The sequence below is a fragment of the Anomalospiza imberbis genome, chromosome 10, assembly GCF_031753505.1.
Source record: "Anomalospiza imberbis isolate Cuckoo-Finch-1a 21T00152 chromosome 10, ASM3175350v1, whole genome shotgun sequence".
NCBI classification, from domain to species: Eukaryota; Metazoa; Chordata; class Aves; order Passeriformes; family Viduidae; genus Anomalospiza; species Anomalospiza imberbis.
In genome coordinates, this window is record NC_089690.1 from 3,308,622 (window position 1) to 3,334,730 (window position 26,109).

At 39.9% G+C, this 26,109-nt stretch overlaps 1 protein-coding gene across 1 annotated transcript; it reads right to left on the reverse strand.

Moving 5' to 3' along the window:
• Positions 1-10,490: 10,490 nt before the first annotated feature.
• On the reverse strand, positions 10,491-24,717 carry ZBBX (zinc finger B-box domain containing). Its single transcript, XM_068200220.1, has 17 exons — positions 24,074-24,717; positions 23,274-23,361; positions 22,679-22,792; positions 21,407-21,500; positions 20,294-20,342; positions 20,046-20,152; positions 17,639-17,807; positions 16,680-16,800; positions 16,044-16,174; positions 15,731-15,834; positions 15,305-15,402; positions 14,687-14,718; positions 13,998-14,275; positions 13,189-13,348; positions 12,509-12,664; positions 11,407-11,548; positions 10,491-10,702 (listed from the first exon to the last, which is right to left on the reverse strand). Exons 2-17 carry the CDS (start codon positions 23,339-23,341, stop codon positions 10,627-10,629), a joined length of 1,899 nt encoding a protein of 632 aa, XP_068056321.1. The 5' UTR covers positions 23,342-23,361; positions 24,074-24,717; the 3' UTR covers positions 10,491-10,626.
• Between the last annotated feature and the right edge of the window lie 1,392 nt (positions 24,718-26,109).

The window sequence follows — 26,109 nt, forward strand, 5'->3', positions numbered from 1 at the left end:
CTTCCCCTGGCTGCAGCAAGGGCTGGCTGGGGGAAAAGGCCTGGATACCTCAGTCCTGGAAAGCAGAAATTTCTGTAAAAAGTGCAAAATCCAGACATCTCGCCAGTGAAGTCCAACTCTGCTTTGCGATCGGCCACAGGTTTTTGTTCTCTCCTCTCCTGTCCCTCCACGTTTTCATTACCAGCTGCAAGGGGAGGGAAAAGAACAGGTGAAGGTGATTCCTCAGGCTTTAGCTTTTCTATTTCTCACATTCTCTGCTGCTTTAGTGTGCAGTTCTGAGCTTCATATTATGGGATGGTGAGCTCTCTGCACAGAGCAGGGAGACAAAACAATTCCTTCTCCAGCTGGGCACCAAGGACAAATGATCCAAACCTCAGGCCCAGGAGCACAAACAACATGGGCTGGAGAGAGGAAAACAAGCAGGATGGGACTGCATGGGCTAAAGCTGGAATGGGACAATGAACTCCAGTGTGCCAATGGAGCAGAGCTGATCACAGCGAGAGCCCCCGGGAGCACTCGTGCATTTTGGGACCATTTGGGTTCATCTTGGGTGCAGCCCTGGCTGGGCTCTGGTGCTGCCCAAGGTGGATCCATGGAGGAGATCCTTTTAATGAATCCCTGCTTTATTCTGTGACTCTGCCCAGCCTCTGCTCTAGGGCAGCCTGCACAAGGCATCAAAGGACAAGAAGCAAAGTTTGAGGAGGAAGGACAAAATGCCTCCTGTACCAGAGGACACAGGAAAAGGAGAAGGAACTGCAAATGCTGATTGGCTTTATCTTGCAATGCACTCACCTTGATCAGCACTGCTGGAAGGAGAGGGAGCCAGGCTGGCTGGAGAACACAGAGAGCACAGGAGAGTGTGGGAGGAATCTGGGCCAGGTCTCAGTGGTGTCCAACACCCACGACAATACTTTGCAGAGAAGAGTTTGGCAGCAGGAGTTTATCCAAAAAACCCAGGTAAAACCATTTGGCTGTTTGCTGTCAAAGAGGATTCCTGAAAAAGCATTTCTAATCAAACCAGTATCTTCACTAAGCAAAACAAACAAAGCCATCTACGACACTCCACAGTTATCTTCATTTAATGTGAGCCTCAGAATGGAGCAGCTGCCACATCCAGGTGACACTTTGGTTGACGTTTTGACACATCATTCACACTCAGAGCATTGTTCTTCTCTTGGAAGCAAACAGATTTTTGCTTTAAATAACCCACTTCATACAGTGATACTTGCAGGCACAAAGCCTTGGGTGTCATTCATGAACAGAAATGTTCAGCTGAGTTATAAATTATAAGACAACAGAATTTGAATCAAAATGAAGAGTCAAATATCGAGTGTTGAGTGGATGTCACTAAAAGGAGACATTAAACTCCTTTTTTTTTTTTTTTAATTAAGAAGAAATAGCAATAGCACCAAGCAGGATAATTAGAATTTTCAGCATGTTTTTCCTCTAGCACTTGTTGAAGCCCTGGAAAGAGTCACTGGCAGGAGTGAAATGGGCACCACCACCCAGCTCGTGCTCTTCATCCTGAGCTGCAGGACACTTGGATACAAAAACTCTGCCAGAGGAGGATTCACTCATGTCCAATTTAGCCTCACCATCAGAAAATAAATGCTGCCAGGAACAGGCATCCAGCTCCTGTATGCTATTTCTGTCAGGAAAAAAAAAATCTGAGAATGTTTCCTTGTTACACTTAATCTACGTTCGTGCCTATATCCATATTTAATGTCTCATTTTGACTCAAATCCTCCTGTCCAACACTGTGAAATCTTACTGTGCTTTTGAAAATCACTCCAAATGGACAGAGAGAACATTCTCACCGAAAGCTCATGCCAAGTCTCACAAAGCTTAGCTCCCTTCCTTTGCTTGTTTCCATTCACACAGAGGCAATTTAGGAAATCAGACATTTTTTACAGGTGTTTTAACTGAAGGCCTGTGTCCCTTTGAGGACAAGGTCACACAACAACAGCACAGGCAACAACACTGGGAATAGAACTGGGGCTCCCAAGAGAAGAGAAACAAACTTGCTGAGTCCTTTTAGCCTTTCCAAAACCTTTATCCACAGAATCCAGAATGGTTTGGGCTGGAAGGGACCTGAAGCTCATCCTGTCCCTCCCCTGCCATGGCAGGGACACCTTCCACAGCCCAGGCTGCTCCAAGCTGGCCCTGCTGCCTGCAGGAGGAAGATTGCAAAGGAGATGCCACCAGGGATTCAGAGTTTTTCCAGCAGAGCTCTACCCCCTCCTTCCCAATAGGTTTCACCTGGAAAGGACAGCTGGCCCTGGCCACCTTCCTTCCCTGGATGAGCTGTTAATAAACACCACTGTCCTTAGCTGTTTTCTGCCCTCCCAGCCTGCAGGAACAGAATCCCAACAGGAGCAGGAATCTCTGCAGAGCTGTGACAGTGATGGCCCTGTGCCTTGGCAGAGCATTTAACACCCTTAATACCTCGGGGTGAGCCACAACTTTTGCTCTGTGTTTAAATTGATCAGCTTCTGAGGCTGCTTTGGCTTCTGAGAGCAGATTTTTTTTGATGACATGCTGAGAGCACAGCTGTCTGGGCAAGTAATCTGCAACTAATAAAACTCTGCAGTTATTTCTTGTTCTGATATTTGACTAAATGGAAGAAAAAAAGCTTTTGTTGAGCAGCAAGCATTCTGTTTTGTTTAGAAAATTGTCAGGAAAGCAGCCTCATCATTCTTCAGCTGCCTTATTAAACGTAGATGCCTTGCAAAGCAGTCCTGATAAACACCCTGCAGCCTGATCAAAGTCTTGGAGTGAAAAATAACCCCCACTGCTGGAAATTGTCTGTCTGGTGTGATTTTCTAAGCACTCCCCACATGCTGTGCCATAAGTCTGTTCCTGGTGCTGCCTCCCAGTTCTTACTTGTGCAGCTTTGCATTGTAGGAACGATGTAAACACCAGGGATGTTAATGTAGGAGTCAAACATCCCAATTTTTACAGGTTCAGTAGAAAATGCTTGAGGGAAGGGGAAGGAAAATGGTTTACTTGGAGATGATTGGGATATTCAAAGCATTGTACACATAAGTTATATAAGCAAACTCATCAACTTTCACAGAATTACACTGCCAAATAAATTCAGGTAGAAAGATTAACATGAAAAATATTCTCTAGGAAGCTATTTTGACTTTCCAAACAGACATCATGAAGCATAAGAAATGTTTATGTGGTGATGCTTTTCCAAGAAAGTTCAGCAAGTTTTAATTTGCACTGCAGAAGGGAATTGCAGATAACTATAAAACACTGTCTTTTGAAGTGCTGTACATTATAAATGTCTGGTAAATTATGAAAAGATACTTCATGTCCCCAGTGCAATTCAGAAAAAATAAAGGGTAACCATCACATTCCTGTATTGGTTTTTGATGAAGTGAACAACATTTGAAACTCCTCAGACCATTAAATCTTCTCTTTCACACAGTTTGTAAATCATCAGGATGATTTCCAGTACCCTTTAAATCCAAGTTATGGTCTAATTTCAAAGATTTTCCATGAAAACAGTTTCTTGCCAACCAGGCCTAAAAATTTCTTTGTAAAATTCAAGCTGGCTCAGCAACAATAATATTTGTAAGTCTGCATGTTGTTTATCATTATTGTCAGTTAGTCTGTTTTAACTTTGGCCTGGGCAATGGTGTCATGGTTGAGCCAGTCCTTATCCTTCAGCCTATTCCCTGATCTAAGCCGTTCTTAGACAGCAGAAAACAGCTGAAATTGCTTAAACACCTATTAACAATGAAAACAAAAAATATTCCACAGAAAGCAGGTTATTGGTTCTATCCATCCTGCATTTCTACAAGCAGAGAAAAAACTCTAATCTGTTTGATTTAGCAATGATTTAGGATGGTTTTTTGATTTAGGATGTCTCTGCACATTGGCTATGAAGGTTTCCAGCTTGAAAACTGAAAAATCTCTTCAGGTTGCTTGATACTGACAGGGAAATTGAAGTTTAATGCTGTGCTCCATCAAAATGGAAAATGTGGTTTTTTGGGTTTTTTTTTCACCCCCCATTTTCCTCTCAACCCCACACAAGGCACAAATCCAGAAAGGTTTTGGACTTCTCAACCCTGGAAGTGTCCAAGGCCAGGCTGGACAGGGCTTGGAGCAGCCTGGGACAGTGGAAGGTGTCCCTGCCATGGCAGGGGTGGAAGGAAAAGGTTTTTAAGCTCCCTTCCAGCCAAAAACTCTTGTGATTCCATGAAAATTCAAAGCAAGTCGTTTGAAAAGGGCCACATGAAAACCATTTCTACATCCAGCTTGAGTTTTCCCACTTTTGGCTACAGCACAAGAGGGAAGATTAATTTCCAACCCATCTCTTATTAAACACTACATCTTCCTGAATGGGAGATATTTGTCTACCTACAACCAAGCTGAAGATTTTATTTCCACCCACATTAATCTTGCAAGCACTGCAAATAAGCACAAGGAATTTAGAGAGCAAAATGTGAGAACTTTTGGCCTGACAATGACAATGCTTCCTGGCAATGAAATTCTGCATGTCTGGGAAGTTATTTTCGTAGTTATATCATAACTTTAAACAAGAAGAGATGGACAGGGGGTTGTAAAATCTGGGTAATTTAAAAAGGTTTTAAAGCAGAAGTTAAGCTAGCCACCAGCTCACCCGGGGCTCAGAGTCTGTTCCCTGTACCAGAACATTTGTTTGAAGATTATTTCCTCAGCTCTTTCCCAGGCAGTTTATTAGCCTGAACCCCGTGTCCTACACCTGAGGAAGTTTATAGCAGTTGAAAGATGTTGGAAATTATTTCCAGGAGCTCTTCTCTTAACAAACCATCCACAGGAGTGCAGCTCCTGGCACTCCAAGCCCCTCTTCCCAAATCCTGGCTGTTCCAGTGGCTGAGCAGGGGCAGGCACTGGATCCATTACAAGGATGAACAAAGACTCTGCATGAGAAAGGACATTCTCTAAAACGGATTCCAAAGTCATTTTAACTGTCACAGCAACAATGTCACTGAGCACAGAATGTGCTTTTTCACTGGCAAGCCTCCCACAGGCTTTATCAAGAGCAGATTGGGGCTGTCCCTGCATGTTCTAAGATTTCCTCATCCCCATTTCAGCCATTTCCATGATCTGTGCTGAAGGGGAGGCCGGGATATTTGCTTTTTACCGAGTAGTAAAAAGTAGGAAAAAGAAATCAGAACCCTGCTCTCAGCTCCCATTTTTATCTCCTTCCAAAAAAAAAATACACAATAAAAGCAACTCATTCTTTAAATGGATACAAGCCCTAAAAGTCACATTAAAAAAAAAAAAAAATTAAAAAAGGCAGGGATGTGCGGGAAAGGAAAGGTTGTATCTATACCTGCAGCTCTTTCTGATCTAGAAACTGATCATAACTCTGTTCTCTCACTCCTTTCCCACCCGATTCTGAGGCCCAACATTTCTGAAGACTGGCTCACCTCAACTACTACAAAAATGTAGCAGAATGAAACTTTAACCTTCATTAACAGGTTGGCCAAGAGAGAAACAACCTGTGCAAGCCCAGTGATTGGAATCAGGCCAGATGATGTGATTCCTCTCTACCTCAAAAGTTGCTTTTTTAAAAAAAAAAAACAAAAAAACAAAAAAAAAAAAAACCCAAAAAAAACAACCCTCTTTGTTCTGTTTGTAGCTGGTGTTCTTATTGTGACCATAAAAAGTGGTTTTACAGCACTAACAGCTAAATGCAAATAACAGCAGCTGTGTTTCAAGCAACATATGATGTATCTATTTGATAATTTAATAGTAACTCTAATGCAATATAAGTAGGAAAATTAAATATAGTAGAGGAGAAAGTATATTTGTATTTGGCAAGCTCCAGCAGCCAGACAAAAATAATGCAACAGAGCATGATTTTTTCAGGCTGTTTCAGAGCACTTTAAGAAAAATGTTCACATTTTTCAAACTGAGCCACATTCAATTAACTTCTCTTCAGGTTTCCCTGTATAAATAATTCAAACTAACAATAAAAAACAGGAAATAATTGTCAGGGCTCTGGTGCAGAAGAAGCATTGGTAGAAATGGTTTGTGGGCACCACACCATGGGCCACTGTGTTTTGATAACTTCTCATTCCTCTCTGTCATTGACCAATTCACAGCATTTTCAGGTTATAAACAGGTTTTTGGTAGATCCAAGAAGAATTCCCAACTCATATTCATCACCTCTCCATCTTTATACAGATGTTTATTCAGAGTTCTGCATCTACTGCCATTATTTTATGGCACAGAAAAACTGGCTACAGCAGGAAATTATGGAAGGCCTCTCCCAATGAAGAGTTCCTTTAACCAAAAATCAGCACATCTGCAGTAAATTTAACACAGGGAAGAACCACAGCAGACAAAGGAAAACAAAATAAAGTTGACGGAGTTTTATACTATTTCATCTTCCCAAGTAAATATTAGAAAAAAAGTAGAAGTACCACAAGAAATGGTGCCCCAGAAAAATAGCCAACTAAAAATTATGTTTGTATTCTTCAACACAAACATTGGGTAATTTTTGTTGCATTATGTTCAGAGAAACATATAATAGACACACACTGGGCCAAATCCTGAAGAGGATTTGGGTCCTGAAGAGGATTCGGGTCCTGAAGAGGATCCTGCTGATGAGTTTTTGTTAAGTTTGGGGTTTGTTTCCAGAATTTTAGTTAGAAATAAAATAAAATTTAATACATACCTAGCAAGGTTTCACAGCCCATTCTGCTGAATATTTGTTCCTTAACCCTTCTGTTGTAGCTCCTTTGGAAATCAGCATTTGAAATCCCTCGGTTTTACTGAAATAAATCACAGTTTTTCTTTGGGGATCTTTACGTCCTTCAATATATGGAAAATCATCTTTGGTTTTGGCGGCTTCCATTCCTTGGGCTTGTTAACTGATCTGTATTATTAACATAAAATAGATTATTATATTTCCATGCCTTACCAAAAGCATAAGCATATTAAACAACCTAATTAATCCTAATTAACTAGAAAGTCACGGAACAGTTCTCTTGACCAAAATAATTTAGAAATGCCCTTGTGTTGATGGCTTGCAATTTGCAGGATTCATTTTTGAAATGAAAAAGACAGATGTATTTGTCTCTAATGCAAATGGTCTGGGTAAATTAAAACTAATTGGGTTTATGTGTTCCTGATAATTAAATGAGATGCATGTAAGCTATATTATGATGGAGGAAAGAACAACTCTTAATTTTTATAAATGAGATGCAGCCAATGACAGAATCTTAAAGTTTATTAAAGGGTAAAATCAAAGGGTAAAACAGAGCTGTGCTCTGGAGCAGGAGCAGAGACCTTTCCAGTGTTTTCAGTGGGATTCATCCCTTGCTGGTTGAAAAGAAACATCAACAGGAAAACCTCGATTTTCACTGTCCAATCTTTGCCCATCCCCATGTGCAAAGCCAGCTGAGAAAGGACTTGGTGGGGTTTCTCTGACCTGGAGGAGTCGCCCTTCCACATCAAAATAACAAACTGACAGCCAGACACATTGCAGCCAGTTAAAATATTTCAAGGACTCCCTGGTAAGCTGGTGTGGATTTTGAGCACAAGAAATATTCATTTTACACTGTAAATGTGCTCATTAATGGGAATTTGGTTGTTTGATGAGAAGCAAGCACATAGATGTGGGTCAGGATGTGGCATCACAGCACATCACAGCCCCTGGGCAGTGCCAGGCTGATCATTCACCAGCCCCTCTGACCTTCCCTGAAAGGCACTTGATGAAGACAAGGGAATAGCAGTTTGGGAATTCCAGCACTTGGAATCCTGTGGCATTTATGTTGTTCCCCTTTACACGGCTGTATGTCACACTGAAAGCAGAACATGGCCACGAACAACAAGTCAGACACAAGCAGGTGGAGCCTGCCAGGCTCCTCAACAGGAATCCTAAAATACTTTAACATATAATGAATGTGATGTCCTCTCTCAAAACCCAAACTGATGGCCAAGTCATTTCCCAGGATTTAGGTTTTATACAGCAGCCAAAAATCAGTGTACACAAAAAGACAAACTCACCCCAGAAGCTCCAAAAAATAAACTGGTCTTTCATTTTCCCCCCTCCTCCTTTTCTCTTTCTCTAAATGGACTGGAAAGATGATTTTTCTGTGCAAATCCCTTGGGTATGGATCAGGCATCCTACAAACAGGCAGAGGTAGAAATAAAACCTAAAAAAAAAAAAAAATAACATTATCATTTGTTGATTGCATTGGTATCAAGAAATCATAGAATGATTTGGGTTGGAAGGGACCTTAAAGATCATGCAGAGAATCACATTAAAACACATTCATAATAATAAACAGCTTTCAACTTTCCAACACTAGATCTGTTCTGTTAGCAACAAATGTATCACAGAACTGCAGCAATTCAGGTGCTTTTTTTGATCTCTTGTTTAGGATATCAGTTCCACCACTACAACTTAAACAGACGGGAGAAAAAAAAACAACACAAAACCTCTTCAAATTTTTTAAATCAAGAAGACAAAACTGCAGTATATTAAAATCACCAGTGCCTAAACAGAGATCACTAATTGAAGGGAGATTGTTTTTAGCCCAGATTTTGTTGCAGGTGTTATCAAAAAGCTTTTTTCTTTTTTTTTTTTTTTTTCTTTCAAGCAAAAGGGATGGGAAGGGAAAATTTTGAAAATCAGATGTTGAAAGCACTCAGTGACTTTCTGGTTATCTCCAACAAGCCCAAATTTAAAGGATTACCCTGCCTGCTGAGGGCTTGAGGCACACACTGCAGCAGCAGCTGCTTCATCAGTTTTCCTGTTAAAAAAGGTTGGGAACAGCATGGAAGCAGTCAGGCTGTCTGTGCCAGTGCAATGAGTGTAATAGGAATATTTGGAAGAGTAACTGAAAAAGAAAGGGTACATTGATGAAAGAAAAGCACTGAAGCACTGGTCTCCATCTCCAAAGTAGAACTCCTGCTTTGTGATTTTATTCTCCCAATTTCTGACAAAGAACTGCTGTAATAAAACATCAATATATGGTAAACTCTATAAAGAAAACTGAGGTGGAAAATATGCCCTCACCTTAAAGACAAGAAATGAGGCAGGAAATCAAATCAATGGTCTGTTCAGCCTGATGCCTCTAGTTTGTATGAATTAGGGTGGCTGAAGTACTTTTTCCTGTAAAAGAAATTGTTGCAAAGATTACAGTGTTGTGTGATATTAGTGCAGAGCTGCTGAGGGAGCAGATAACACAGCAGAGTCCGGGGGCGTGGGGAGAATCCAAACCAGAGTGGGTTTAACTGCCAGAAACCAAATGAGAGACTGGAATGTTTCCACTGATCCATTAGTGAAGGGCACCTACCACCTCTGAACACAGAAAAGCAGAATTCAAAGCTTCTCTTCCTAAAGGAAAGTTTCTGAGGATAACAATTTCCATGAACTTTAGAGCCCTGCCAGGCAGTTCACCCATAAACATTTAAGAAAAATTGTCAGACAAAAGCTTTCAATTAATCCCACTTTCAAAATTTCCCAACACAAAAAGACAAATCTTTGTCACTGCTTTTGATACACCTTTATTATCAAAACTAGGGGAGAAGGGGGAAGTTTTCCTTAAAACCACAGTGAAGGAAACAAAAGAAGAAAAGAGTCAGGCACATAAAGTGAAAGAGAACTGTCAAACTAAGCAAGCTGCTGTGTCTGAGAATTCTAGAGATGTTAGCAAAAGATGCCATTTAGGTAATTTCAAAGCCACTCAATTACTGGGTAATTAATCATCCCCTCAAGAAGAGAGCAGAACATCCCCAAACCCTCTTTACATCAAAGCACAACATCGGCCAAATGACCTTTTACAGAAATTATATTAGTTGCATTAAACCTTACACTTTCTGGGGAGGAGGAAGAAAAAACTTTTTATACAACACAAACACAGCAAGTTCAAAAGGACAGTTGGGGCTGTTTGCTAAAATTCAAACCACCCAGGATGATTTTAACTGCATTTCCTCTTTGTTCTTTAAATTATCAAAGGCCTGTAAGGCAGTAACTTACAGCACAGCTGGATTTGCCTGGACACAGACCCCTCTGAACTGGAAATTTGGAGCAGGGAAAGAAAGGGAATTCACTCCCAATTGATTCTGAGCAGAGGTTTGCTGCTGGTCTGGGCTCCCTGCTGGAGTTAGAAGTGTGGCAGGAGAAGTTAAATGCACAGTGGAAAGCTGTTAAATTCTATTCTGCAAGGTGCAAGTCCCTTCTAAAACATCTGACAAAGTGTACTTGACCTTAGAGACTCCTCCTGTGCTTCTCACCAGAAACCTGATCATACAGAAACCCCAATTTATGCCATTAATACCCCTGGTGTGGCACCTTCCAGCCTGGCCACATAAAACCACATTTGGAGACAAAAAATTCCACCTGCAGGCAAGAAAACTTACAGTGAACTAAAAACAATAAATAAAACAATCCTAAAGAATGGTAGCACAAGAGAAGTTTTCTTTTATTCTGTTATTTCTTCATAGTAATAATAATTAAAAAAAAAGCCAAAACAAGGTATTTTCAAGAAGTTTTAATGAAAACTTTACAGAATATTCCATAGTAAATGATGTCTTGAGCACAACTTAAAACACCTCTTGATCTTCTTGGCTCTGGACCATACAAAGGTGGAGACTGAACTGAGTTTTCCATGTTCACTGCAATGCCAGAACCTGCTGTTTGTCCTCCAGAACTGCTTCCTCAGCATCCATTTGGCTTTCCTCCCAGTCCCTTAAAAGAAACACACCCCAGTGATTTCCAGTGCCTGCAATTCCCCAAGTTCTCTGCTTTAAGCCTTGCTGACATATGCTCACATATGTTGAGCTAAAAGGCACAAAAAAAAGCTTTTACTGGAGATGTCAGTACAAGCTACTGTAATTCAGCTTTTCCCTCAGTTTTTGTCACAAACCTCTGAACCAGCTCCAATCACACAGCATGGAGCTCCCTTCAGTGCTCCTCTGACTCCTGCTGGTCAGGAGATCCCAGTAAAAAACCAGTGAGCCACAGAACTTCAGGAACTTCCTTTTCTCCAGTCATCTCCTCAGTGTCCAAGGCAAAATAACAAATATATGGAGAGTTAGAAGTTTTTAGCTCACCTGCTGACAGCTGTTCAAAGCTACCTCACAACCCAAGAATGCAGATGATTTTTAAGAGATTTACTTCATAAATCTCAGCACTAATGCTTTGAAAAACCCACAATCCTCAAATTTGTCATTTAGAGTCTAAAGAACAAAATATACCCCTCAGTTCTGACTCTGAGCTGCCTGAGAAGGGCTTAGAACACCAAGACACCACACAGAGGGCATGCTGACTTTTGTAATTAGCAGGTAATGCACAATTAGAGAGTTGGGGCTGTTATTATTTCAGTTCTGACATGGTTGGCAACTTGAATAACCTAAAATGTCATAAAAACACAGCCAGCAAGTTTGATTTACCCAAAAATATCAAATGTGTCGTGGTCTTTCAGCTCCAGGGTGTTCTGGAAATCTGCATTTCCAGAGTTCTTCTCCATGGCTCTGCTGGAGGAGGTTCCATCTTCACAAGATAGGCTGGAATGACTTTCAGGGCCTGAAATGTCTTAGGAGCAAATATGAACAGAGAGATGCAGTATCACCACTACCAGCTTGGAAAAAAAAAATCAAAATATTGACAAAAACTTGCCATTAGAAGTCTCAAACCAACTCTAGCAAATGAAAACTATCACTACAAATTAAAATTGTACTTTCCAATATATTTGTAACTTCTTTATAAACACCAATAAATTCACCACCTCGTACTTCAGAAGTATCTTTCAGAAAAGAAACACATGATTTAGGTATTCTGCACAATGCCACAAGTTTTTGTGAGGGGAGACACTGAATGATTGCAGAAAGCTCTAAAGTTTGGTTCCTTTTTTTTTTTTTAATTTAAGCTAACATGAATAAAATATAGACCCTTTCCAATATTTTCCTGGGATTCAAAATTGACAGCTTCGATTTCTGCACACAACATTATTTAAATTAAAATGTCAACCTGGCTGCTCATGATGTGAGAAATAATGTAGAGCTACATTTCTTGGGATGGAGACAGTTGAAATTGAGAAAGGTAACATAAAAGTGCACATAGAGTTATTACTTGTGTCCCTGTTTCTTAGAGTTCATCTAATCAGACTTGCTTCTCCAGCAGGAAGAAATCCTTTATTGGATCACTCCCAAATTGTACCAGAGGCTACCAACACACAAATACAGAAACTTCTTCTAGAGGGTGTATTCTCTAAATAGCAAGCTAAGAGAGGAGTAAAGGGCAGCAGCAGAAACCAAGCTAAATAAAAAGAATTTTTGTGATAGCTGAAAAGAGTTAAACTCCAAAACTCATTCAAAAAAACCCACTAAAATACAAATACACAAAAAACCCAACCAAAATAAAAAGCCTATTCAAAAAAAAAAAAACCAAATACAAATGAAGATATAAAAATGACAAATTCAACATTCAAAATGTCTCCATTTTACACATTTAAAATTAACCTAATTAGGAGCTCAGAACTGTGGCTGTCCCTACCTGGCCATGGCATCCATGCTGCCATCAGATGAGAAAGTTGACTCTGAGCCTGGAAAGCATTTGCAGCTCTGCTCAGCTGACTTTCCAAGACACCTCGAACTACAGAGTCATCAGCATATTCACTTTGGCTCCTCTCAGAAACCCACAGCCCTTCTCCTGAAACCCAAGTTTATTAGAGGAAATTATTTGCAGGTTTCCTGTTAAGATGCATTTACTCTTCCTATTTTTGCTGCATTTAATGTGTGAATTTTACAGATAAAAAATTATATACAGATATATAACTGTTATATATAACAGACTAAAAGCCTGATTTCAAGTGAGATATTTAATCAAATTAATGATGTTCACTTGTGGCCTCATATACACCATGAAAAGCAATAGGAACCTCATGGAACTCTATCCTCAGGGGATCTATTTACATAAATAATTCTATTTATATTATATTTTTTACATTTTACACAATATTATATACCATCATCTACAGTTTAATTACAATTATAAAGATTAAATTTATGGCACTAGATTGCCTCAAAGTAGGGAGTTTATTTTATCCTTGCCCAGCACCACTTCTGTGGCATAACTGTCACCCTGAAGTGACTCTGAAAGCAAGCTGGGTGGAAGGGAACTGGAAAAAGATGATAAATATGTATAACTTGGAGGATTTATTCACACAACAGTACCTAGAAAAGGGACTTTCCTGTCCCTAGGGCTGGAGGCAGCAGCCAGGGAAGAAGGTGCCTCCAGCTTTTCTTGTTTAGGGTTTACACCTACAACAAAGAAACCTTCAAGTCCCTGATATGATGCAGAACCACATTTCTGTCTTTTGGCTACATCCTGCAACTTGAATAAAACAGAGATTACAAACAGCAAACTTTATAAATTGTCCCTGCAAGTTAAGATTAATAAAATGCTCTTTTCATAGAACACTGACTGATTTTGACAGCCAGCTGTAATAGATATTCATGAGGATGATGTTTTTGCTCAAGATACGCTTTAAAATACTAAAAACTTCTCATTTTGTGAGAGTTTGAGTCTGTTCTTTCACTAGGGACATGAAAAGCAGATTTTCTTTGTGTTCATTTTTGGGCACATAAAGGAAGGTGATCACTGTTTAACAATGTCTCCAAATCAATGTCCCAACCTTTTCTTTTTTTTTTTTTTTTTGCTTTTGCTTTTGATTTTATTTTCAGCAAATGAGGATCTGAATAATTTGTTGGATAAGACAGAGAACCATTTTTTGGTCATTCAGACAAGAGGTGAAGTACTGTTAATACAAACAAGGGAAGAGCTGCTCCTCTAACACCCTTTATGTCTGAGACAGTTTGTTCTCTTTTCCTTTTTTTTGAACATTAACAGAAAACTGGCACCACAAAGTGGAGCCTTTCATCCCCTACATATCAAATATGGCAGGCAGTGACAATCCCCTAAACCTAAAGCAGATAAAGCAACATCCCCAACCTATTTAGCAATTAAAGACATCATAACTTACTGCTGAAGATTTTGTCACCACAGGCAAGACCAAGCTCTGACTGTTGCAGACCCTGCCCAGTTCTTGGGGCTCCCTCCTGCTCTCCTGCAGTTCTGCCTCCAGGAGATCTCTGCTGCTCTTCAGTCTAGCCCCAATGAGATCCTTGCTCACTCCTTTTGTGGGGTCAGAGATCTCCTCAGGAAGTTCACAGGAGCTCAGTGATCTTCTCCCAGCCTTTGGTTCAACACTCTCCTCCTGCACTGCATTTATTTCAAGATCACTGCAGACAATCAGTTTTTCTATAGGAGTACAACAGAATCATGAAAATAGCAATACGTGTAATGAATATTAATTATAACCTGCAAAGTCCACTATGTTTTCTTCATGAACTTAAAATATAAAAGTGCCATTAAAGCTAAAGAAAGGCAATTGTGGAAATTTAATAAAGTTTCCTTAAAAGCATCATAAGGTTTGAAATCCATCCTACCAGGCTGTATGAATGATTCTGTAAGTTGGTTTCCTTTGCTATACATGTTTATCCCAGTCCATCAAACTGTAATCAAATCAAATTGTGATAGCCCAGAGAATGGGACATAATTTAATGACCTTTAATTATTTTTCGGCCCACTGTAGTTGACTGCCCCAACCCATACAAGAATGATAAACTGAACATATTTACGTATTTTCAACAAAGAAATTTTCACATTTACCTTGAGAAATTTCTTCAGGAGAAACAGGATTTCTGTTGAGAGGAAAAAGTAAAAACTATTAAGTTTCAGCTGAGGAAGTTAAATGGAAAGAAGACTTTTCCACTATACCCATTTCTTTTGTAAGGGGCTGGTTCTGTGTTGTTCTGGTCTGCAAATGCTGAGCTTTGATAGAGGAGGGGAAAAGACCAGAAGGATACAAAAAAGCAATCCAGGTCACAGTTAATCCAATAAATGTTGGGAGATCAGAAGAACTGCAGATGTATCAGTTATTGTTTTTGTCTGGAATTACAAGGTTAGGTAAAGAAGAGTATCTTCAATGTGCACAGCACTGATCCAAGGTAAAATCTGTACGTGAGCTCCCGCGAGGTATGAGCTCAGAAAAGAGAATTTCACTAAAATTCAGGACAGGCAAATGCAAAGAAATGCATCTTACCCATATGTGTTAGGTTTTCAAAGTGATGCCTCTCTAGTTACAGACAATTAATATTCCTTAGTGGCTTTAAAAGAGTGTACACTTAACACAAATGTAACTGCCTGCAAAGAAAGGCCTCCATTTCTTAGGAGCTAACACCAAACTTGGGATTACTTCCTTTCCCACAATCTCTGCATTTCTGATACCTTCCACACTCCAGTGGGTCAGTTTTTCCTTGCTTATTCATCCCCACATTTCCAGTTTCCTCCACTGAAGAGTCTGAAGATTCTTCCAAGTTCTCACTCTGAGATTGAATAAAAAAAAGAAAGAGACCCACACTCAGCAACAGATTAAAATTTTTTAAATAAACAAAAAAATTTACAAGTGCTGAAAAGCTGCCAGACTTGATCTGTGTATAAATCCCATACAGTGCAGGTCCCTGAACACAACAGAAAAAAGTACCGGGGACTTTTGGAATGATCAATTTTCCACATTTGTATGGAAAGCAAACAATGCACCAGTATTCTTCCTTATTGGAAGTTATGTAACTGTTGCTACTTTCAACATTTAACAGATCAAGACCTGAAATCAGTTCATTGTTGAGACTCATTAAGTCCTTTATCAGTACTCACATCATCAAGGAACTCAATTTTCAAAGAGGACTCTGCATTTTCAGAAACAGTGTTGGATTCTTCAGCTCCATAAATAGATGCCCAGTATTTCTTCACCTCTTCATCTGTGAAATATAAATAATTCCATGCATTTCAGTTTTCCTGTTCGAAACAGACTCAAATTGAAATATTTTTATTCATTATGAAAAAACACACATTTCTCCTTTTATTATTGCTGCTTTTTGCACACTGGTTAAGAGGGGAAATGCTCAGCAATCAGAAAAGAAATCTCAAGGAAAAGGTATTTTAGATTGAATAAACAAATCTGTTGCACCTGTTAACTCCTCAATGTCATCATCATCATCTCCTTGTCCCCCTCCTCCAGCCCCAGCTTTTTGAACACTCAAGGCTTGCACAGGCCTTGAATCTTTCATGTAACTTGCAAAAAATTGATCCGCTGGAGTTCTGAAACAGGAAAAATATAAAAATCAATCTTAAAAAGTTGTATTTTTTTTAATATATCACAAAAAGAAAAAAGGAAAAACCCTACCAGCCTATTTACTGCAGCAGCATTAACTGACTCCTCCTACCTTCATTGAGGTGACTTTGCTTCTCAAGAACTCATAAAACAATTCTGCAACGTCCACAAAAGAAATCTGAAAATTCCTTTTCTCTATAAAACCCCTGTAGCAAATTTCCCAAAATCAAGTAACCAAATATCATGACCAGTCTTCAAATTCTACAATAAGCTGATAGCAAAGAGAATCCCTCTAAGTACTCCCTCTGCAGGATTTCTGAACTATCAAGTGATCAAGTCTGGTTATAATCATTATTTCATTAAAATAAAGCTCCCTGTATACACTCCCCTTAACTCTTGATAACATATCTAATATTTTAAAAGTTTCATCTGGATTTTTGTTAATTCAGTATTTCTGAATTCTTTCATTAGGAGCAGCAAATGCAACAATACCTTCTGTATTTCTTCAGCAGGAGTTTCTCCATGTAGCTCAGGCCATCCTTCTGGAATTCCACGTGGATGGGTTCCTTCAGAGCAGTAACATTGGTCTGTACCTCACAATTCCCCACAGCTTCTGTCAGAATTATTTTTAAAATACAGCTCTTTAGGCTTGTAAATGTGCTCTTTACCTACATTATTCTTGAATGAACAACACATTTTGGGTCTGTGCTTAGTTCAGTCTTTGTATAACTCCAAAATTTAAATGGCCAGCAATATTATATTTACACAACACAGGCAGTAATGGGGGCAGCCATAAAAACTCATTTATTACAGATTGCACACTGGAGCCATAGGAGTGGGGGGATGGAAATCCATGACTCCACCCACAGAAAAGAAGAAAAAAAGGAAAAAAAAATCAGTTTACTATTATTTTGTACAAAAAGCCACAGAGAAAAACCACCATCCGTGGACTAGAGGAACAAGATACAGATTGGATTTGCACAAATTCAATCAGACCAGAGGAATTTTCCATATTTTTCCCTGCATACTTCAGCTGATTGCAGCTTTTCATTGGGACAAAGAAATATTAAGAGCCTGTGGAAGACAAGCAGAAAATGTACTTAGCTAGAACACACAAAATCCTGAGCCCTGCACATTCCTTGCCTCAGTTTAAAACTGGTCTTATGTTAGAGCATTGCAGCTCATGCTGAAGTGCCACGTGAGACACAAAGCCATGGGAGGGTACAGGGACATGGGCTGGACAGCCTGGCCACTGCCAGAGATCATTACAAAAACTGAGCTAAACATATCATTAAAAAAAGCCTTCAGAGATGGTTGTTATTAATAAAGGCACACGGAGAAAAAATAAAATGGGTTTTCTTAGCTTCATATAGTATCTGCCTTCACTAATCTAACTCCCCCAAATGGCTCCTATTGTATTTAAAATGCCATCAAAACAGAACAAACCATACCTGATGGGACCTCGCTGGCACACAGATCTCCTCCAGGATCACTTCCACCTTTTCTCCACTGAAGCAAAGCTTCCTGAAAAGACTTTGCAGATGCCTTCTCATCAAAGGCACCACTCAGCAGCAATCCTTTGTCCTTCTTTCCAGGGCTTGCACAGGCTGAAGCTGGTTCCTAAATCAGTTCCACAACATTACTGATAAAGTATTTCTGAGGAGCAGCAACATTTTTAGTGTCAGCTGTGGAACTGCAGCACTCACTTTTTTCTGGGCTCAGCTGAGCTACCTGGTAATCAAGATCACTCCCGTTTTATGTGATCTTGCTCACAATTAACTGCAAAGATCTAACAAGAACTAAATAAGAAAGACAAAGAAGTTTTTATTACCAGACACACAAACTCCTTACTTTTAACGGTTTCTGGTATCAGAGAGCAGTGGCCATGGACACCCACATCCCAAGTTTTGGATATAAAGCCATGGACACCACATCACATGTACAGGAGGGATTAAATGAGGCATTTAATGCAGCATGTCTCATTTAAAGGAATTTATGAGCTATGTGCTTCACTAATAAAGAGCTGCTTATTGAAGCTTCCCAGTGGACAGGGGCACATCTGGAAAGGTCAGCAAGAGGAAAATGGTCATTTAAGGGGCTAACTGGAATAGCCATTAATACAGCAGTCCAGGGAAGTCCAAGCTGTAATTGATGAGATTGACTGAAAACACCTACAAAAGGAGAAAAACAGTCCTAAACTCAGACTTCAGTGATTTTTCAACATTTATGAGAACAAAGAAAATTACTGTGAAAGGTTTTCATTACCAACTCTTGAATTATTATCAAGCAAAACCATGAAATAATTTATGTAGTTATGGGAAAGATTCTTTGTCTACACATTCTCAAAGTGAGGGACCTGCTTTTACTACAACAAAGCAGCAAAGGCACAGGTAGAAAGACGGAAGTCAAACATCAGCAGCCCCTACACAATCGGGATGTTTTCCCAACCCCTTCTTTCCACCTGCCCTTCGCTGCTTTAACTGATCCGGGGACTGGTTGCACATCCAGCGGCACTTGTGACTTGCACAAGCAATAAACGGTGGCTCTTAAAGGTGTCGGTGCCTGCACGTCCAGGTCATTCCCTGATCCTCCCACTGCAACGCAGGGTGAGCACGGCACCAAGTTCCCTGTGTGAGCACGGGATCAGCAGGGAACAACTCGAGCGACTCGCAGTTCAATTCCCAGCAGCAGCACGCATTTCCAGACGCATTATTCCTCCGGCTCACTCCCCGCCAGCCCGGGGATCCGCCGGGATGCGGGAGCGCTCCGGGATGCGGAACGGCTGGAGCGTCCCGCGGGGGCGCAGCGCCCTCGGGCGGCGATCCCCGGCGCTGCAGCCGCCCCGGCGCTCCGGGCCCGGCCGGGATCGGCCCCCGGGGCCGGGATCGCTCCCTAAAAACCGCTGGAAAAAGCAAAACACGCGCGATCTGCGCCGTTGGGAGTGTGCAGAGTTCTTTGTTCCGTGAGCGCTAATGAATTTGGGAGCACGGAAGCCAAATCGCTGGCAAGTTATCTTAAATGCCAAATCCGCACGTGTTTTTCCCCCCAAGGAAAAGCATTACAAAGACACACGCAAAATATCAGTTCCTTTTGAGGGTTAGCCGCTCCAACTGGTTTAATAAAACAATGGAAATAAATCATATAATGTATTACAGGGTGGGGAGGGGGATCTCTCTAAGAGAGATTATGCCTTTTAAAATAAAAATGTTATTTTCTTATTCAACAGTGGAACTTAGCAATTCACACAAATTACTTTAGAATCAAGTTGAATGAGGCTACACCACACTTTGGAGGCTGGGTTTCCTATTTGTTATTTGTTTCCTATTTCCTACTTGCTAAAAGGCAAAAATACCCTTATTAAATTGAAATCACTTCATACTTGATAATAGAAACTTCCACTCTAACACAGCCAACAAGGTCCCAGCTTGGAAATCAGTCAGAATTCAACACATGCCCTGGGCTTTATGTAAGGATTTAAAATCACAAAACATTTGTGGACCACTTAATTTTGGCCCCTTTGCCTGCAACCACACATCTTACTTTAACCACAGAGAAGTGTTCTTTAGTTAAGGATGAGATCAGCCTCCTTCAGCCATGGCCACATAGGGCAAGTTAATAAAAAACACAGTTTAAAAAAATTCTTTAACTGTTACCAGTTAAAGAAGTGGTCACAGTTCTGATAGCAGAACCATTGAGTCTGTTTTCTTGCATCCAGGGAGATCAGTCTGTAAAATTTCTCTTTACTTTATGGGTACTAAGTAATTATCAGAGAGAGAAAGAAAAATGTGTGTCTACATACTGACACAAAAAAATTCTACACACATTCAATTGACAGTTATTTTTAAACCATTTACTTACCAGCAGCCCACCCTTAATTTCAGGTGGTCTACAGGCCATCCCCTTCACTCCCAATTTTTCATGAGCTACATTTCCTCTTTCAAGTTTAACTGTTTCTTTCACTGGCTCTGAAACAAAAAAATCCCAAAAAACTCAACTAATCCAGTGTTCCACTCTTTGATTTCTTCACTGTTTAATTGCAGCAACCTCTAAGAGGCAATAATCTATCCAAAGTTTGAGTTTTATTTGGTTAAGAAAGATGTCTTTACCTTGAATCTCTTTCTTGAGTACTTGCAACTTCACTTTTTCTGGAGAAAGCTAGAGGAAAGAATATTTACATATATGTGTATAAGGTTCTAATGCTAATGACTAAAGAGTAACTTGTACAGAATGAAAATGCTTTTAGGGAAACAGCAGTGCATGCATTTAAAGAGAAAACCCCATGTAGTGCTCATGACAGCCATGAAGCCCAGGACCAGTTTCCCTCCCCAGACATGAACCATTCCCCATGTGACCCTTCCATGATCTAAAATCCCAGTAATTCATAATTTTCAGCATTTCTGCTCCTCAGTTTTCCCCTGCAGAGTTCACCCTGCAGCCTCACTGCCCCTCACTCACCCCTTATTTTGCCATTTTAAAAATTCTGCCCCGTTCATCTCCTCAGCCACCCCAGCTGAAACCTCAAGTCTTTGAAGCAGCAACAGCTCCTTGTGTGAGAGAAGGGGGAAGGGAAAGAGGTAGGTAAAGAAAACCTTTTCATTCTGATCCTCTCCTCTCACAGACAAGGAGGCAATTTTATTGAGTTCTCATTTTCTGCCCGTTTAAAAAAAACTGCTACAGACTTTTTCAAAAGATGATAAGTACCCCATTTGTACATACTGAAAAGAAAACAGATTTTTCAAAGATTTAGCAGGAAAGTTCTACATCCCTTCTTTTAGGTCTGAGCAAGGATGTCGGAGAACAAGAGTCAATATAACTGAGTTAAAGAAAAGACTTTAACTGTGGTGTATTTTATCTGGGAAGACAGAATTTGCACTCAAAGTTTCACCCAAAGCCTTTCAGTATTTCAGATCCATCATGGGCACCAGCCAGCCAAAGGACAGGCTCCTGATGACTTCCACCACTACCAGTGCCACTCAGAAGGATTAAATCTGTAGGAGCAGGGATAATTTGCTGTTTATTGAAACTGAAACCAAACAGAACTTGATGTTCCTCCAGCTCAAAGGGACTCAAGCTTGGCATGGAAAAAAATAAGCGGTCAGGAATTTTACTCAGATGGGGCTTAACCTTTTGGTTTTACGGTACTTGAAATTTTCCTGTTCTGCAACATAAATCCAGTTCTAAATCTTGTTTTACTTTAAATAGCAAAAATGGTTTCCTACCTTCTTCCTGTTTTCATTATTTTGTGCCACAGCTCGGGTTTGGGGGGTCCTTAGTCCTGCCTGCCCAGATTTCCAATGGTAAGCACCTAACTTCCTACAAACCAAGGCAAGAAAAAACTTCAGAATTCAGCCTTTGGCAAACGAGAGAAGCACAAACATTTTCTTTCAGCTTGTTACATATGAACAAAAGATCACAAAAATAAAATTTTTGTGTATAGGACAATCAATTTCTCAAAACACAAATACTCCCTTCCATTGAAATCTGCTTCAAGTCCACTTTAAAAGCAGTAAATACAACAAATGTGTGAGAAAGTACTTATTTTTAAACCATTAAATTGGTCCAAGTTTTTAAACTTAAAAAAAAAATCTTATCAGTTCTCAAAGGTTGGTTTCAGAAGAATAAAAACAAAAGTACATTTTGTGTGAGCCTTCATTGTCCCAGTTTACCGCAGGACTACATCCAGCCCTGCTAAAAATGCAGAACTCTCCGATCCTTTCCAGCCCAAACCACTCCATGATTGCAGTGGTGCAAATGCCAAAGCCTCCTGTCCTTGGAGCTCAGCACAGCAACCCTATCAGGGGCTGCAGGTGCAGGGCCTTGAGAACAAAAAACAGAAGAGCATGGAGACAAAAGTGCCACACATCCCCTGGAAAACACTGCCCCAGCAGCTCAGGGCAGGGCTCGCAGAGCTGCCAACAGCTCAGCAGCACCAAGGGATCCAAATCCAAGGCATTTGCAGTCCCAGGGACAAACACAGCAGGCAGAAACTCAAGGAAAAGCAAGCACGTGTTGCAGGAATTTGCCGCCATTCTGAGTGACTCAGATTTAAACTGCACCCCAGCATTTGCCTCTTTACACTGTGCCTGGTTCCAAGCACTGTTTGCCAGCATGCAGGAAAGGCCTCCCTGGGAGGCCACACAAATGTAAAAGGGATCAAAATTAACAATAGCATCCTCTGCAGAAACATCAGAAATAACCAAGGGTGCAGGAGAAACTACTCTGTCTCCTGCTTGAAAACCAAGGTGACAAATCCAATCAGGGGAAAAAGGGAGAAGAGGGAATAAATGAGGAAAACAGATCAAATATATGGGAGTTTCAAATTAACAAAGTCAAAGGGAAGCAAGTTTAACATTGGGAAGAAAGACTGGAGAGAGGAGACTGAATATAATTGTGAATTCCAAACTTTACATGAGATCCCATGTGGGGAGTTGGAGGTGTGGAGGGAGCATCTCATTGGATTCTTTTTTTTTCCAAAGAGAAACTGAACCTACCGCCTCTCTTCTTTTTCTCTGCTCATGTTTGACTGCAGCTGCAATAATCTTCTCTCCATCTCTTTGTTTTCTGTTTCTAACAGAGCTTTCTCCAACTGCAATTCCTTGACAGTTCTGGAGGAAATAGTGAAATATTTGTCACCTGGAAGTCAGTAAGGTACCTGAAGAAGCTTAAAGCAGAAAAACAAGCTGGAAAATTTCTCAGTCATGTCCCTCCTTTATTCTCTCAGCAGGACTGAAAACAGCTCTGGAAAATTTAGGACAAGTCAAGCGCAAATTCCAACCAAAAAACTGATACAGCTGTGTCTGTACTCTGAAAGGTTTGCTGTTTAATTATATTAAAATAAACAATCCACTGATTTCTTTAGTATGCTTGTATTATCCAGTGGATACACAGAGTTATAAAACCTTTATCTTAATCAGGAAGTAAAGTCTGAGAAAAGAAAGGCTTGTGGATAGAAGAATAGGGAAAATGCTACAAAAGAAACACATTATGATTCTTCTTGTTCTTCCACTCTTCTAGTTAATGTTGCATTAAAATTTATTAAAAATTGGGAAAACACATCTCAATCCCAATCAGATTGAATGCACTTACTTTGTTTTTAATCTCACTGAGGTTCCAGCTTTTGAGCCTGGGAGAATTACAAAATCATTGATATTCATGATGCCCAGTATAACTTCTCCTAAAAAAAGGAGAATTTCAATGATTTAGTTAGGAACCTGTTGAAATGGGAATTTGATTGAAATAAAACAGTAAAAAACTCATTACACATCCAAAAATATTCATATATAGAGGGAAATGGAGCACAAAACTTGTTTATATGAAGTGCCAATAAAACCCTAGAGCAACTCAAAATTAAATTTAACTGGGGGAAAAAAACCCCTTTTTTATTACATTTATGATACCAGGGAAAAGATTTCCTTGGCTGTTTCATTTGGGCAATTCCCTAAAGTTCATGTGCAAGCAGATTAATATTAACTAAAACACAGCTTTCTTGAACCAAACCCATAGAAAGCACCAAGAAGGAGAAAATTGTACCAATGGCTATGAAGTCAAACCATCTCACTTGATTTGGGAAGATAAATTCCTTCTGTCACAGACAAATTGATACAAAGGAACACAATAACTCACAGAGCAGAGTTAATCCTTCCTCTCAAGACTTTAGTAGTATTTCGAATAGTTTTGGTTTTTTTTTAAATCCAGGTTGTAAAATAAAATAATCTTCCAAAAAGCAAATTCATACAGCAGGGGGTTTAAATTGAAGGTGAACATCCAGAGCCTTGCTGGGCTGGAATGTTTGTGGGATAACTGCAGCTCAGTGCAAAACTGGGCATTTCCTGCTGCTGCTGGAAATAATGGAAAAACAAACAAAAGTTGACAGTGCAGAGACTTACAGCTGCCAGGGTTCTTGGAAACTCTTCTGCAGCTTGTGGATCTCAGCTTCCTGGGGAGAGCAGGACCTAGGAAATGAAAAGGATTGGAAAGATCCCAAATGGAAAAGTGCCTGTTCACAGGTAAACCTGAATTTGAGCATTAATACAGATAAAATGTGTCCAAATATGTCCACCCACGAGGCCTAACACCCCCCTGGCATGTGGAAGTTAAAACACCTGGTGCCACAGAACCTAAAATGCAATATTTCAGTGCTGACAATGCATCAGATTTGTGCACAAAACATCTTTCTTAGTGTGTCAGAAAACCCAAGCACTCAATTCTAACATCATTTCAAAACAGTTATTCCTTTATCACTTTCCACAATAAAAGAAGATTTTATTAATTTCAAATAGAAGAAAGTTTTCCTCTTGGCTAATGTGAGCTAGCAGGACCAGCACAGCTGGACAGGAGGAGGTCACACACTGGATTTGAGGAGCCCAAAGGTTATTTAATAGTAAAAACAGAGGCAAATGACACAGGTCAGCTGAGCAAGCTCAATGAGAGAAAGTAGTTAATAAAAAAAATACCATTTATACAAGTTGACTTTAACATATTCTACTGAAAGCAAGTATTTAAAGGGATAACTTAAAAATGTGGTAATATCAGAGATGCCGTGTGAGAATATTAGAAATAAAAAGCCCTACAAAGTTTCAGGAACACTGGGTGGGGAAAACCAGCATCAAACTGTAGAAACGGGATAGAGTTAGACAGTGATCAACCCCCTGAATTATTCAGAGAAAACACAGGAATTCATTGAACAGCATAACCCTGTGTGGGATGAAAACAGCTGTTAAACACTGAGACTGGAAGAGTCAAAGTTAAAGAAACCCCGTGGGGAAATGCACACCCTGAAATATCCCTGAGCTGGGCCCTCAGAGCTGCCAGGGAAGTGCAGCAAAGGCAATCCCAAACTCCTCAGAAACAGACTTGGAATTTAAATACACAGAGGAGTCCCTACTTTCTGTCTGGTTTTTGTTAATAAATCCCTCTTCTCTCTCTACTAGGCAACACAATTTGCCAGCGAGGCAAACACTACAGCAACTCATCAACATAAATAAATCAGGCACTAATTAGCCACATCCTTTCTGCCTGCTCCTCTGCCACACTGGTACTCAAATTTCATCATTCCAGCAGGTTTCTCTGTGCTGATAATGGATGTACAGTTAAAAGTAACAAACCAAAAACTGCTGTTCGGGCTAAACAAAATTTGAGTCAACTTGAAAGACAACATAGCTAAATAAACCCAAATTCCACATAGCCTGTACCCCAGCTTAGCTCAAGTCTCTTCTTAATCAATTTAAAGGCAGGTTTGTAATTTACAGACAGCTGAAGATGGGTTTATTTCACACTGCAAGAGTTTAACCAGGGCAAATTCCAACAGCTTGCTCACATCAATAGACCCATCAAATCCAAAGGGATACTACTGTCCACACAACAGCTCACATCCCATTATCAACCCCATGAATGTGCATTTCATGCTGCACCAAGTTCCATCCACTTACAAATACGTCAAACCAAATTATTTCCTTTGAAGAATTATTCCAAATGCAATAAAGAGTTTGTCTATCATCACTCCTCACCCATTTGCTGTTAACTACATCAGCTGAGACTTCTGGTCCTTCCAAACACTTAATATTATGCTAACTACTTTAAAGAAAGAGGAAAAAGAATGACATTAAAAATATAAGAATATAATTACACAGAGACTTTAATTCAGGTATGCTGAAATAATTCCAGCCTTTCAGAATAAATTCATATTCTCCATGCCCCAACACCTGTGACACCAACCATTTTCTATTTTTAAACCAATTACCCATCTCTATGTGTAATATTCTGCAACACACATAAAGTCAGATCAAGAAAACAACATGAAACTAGCTAAATGCCACTTTCCCTAAGTCCTTTACCATATTTTGCAATTTCACCACACTTTGGAAAGATGCATTATCTTAGTGACTCTGCAAACGCAACACTTTTTTCTTTGCTTTGCATATCT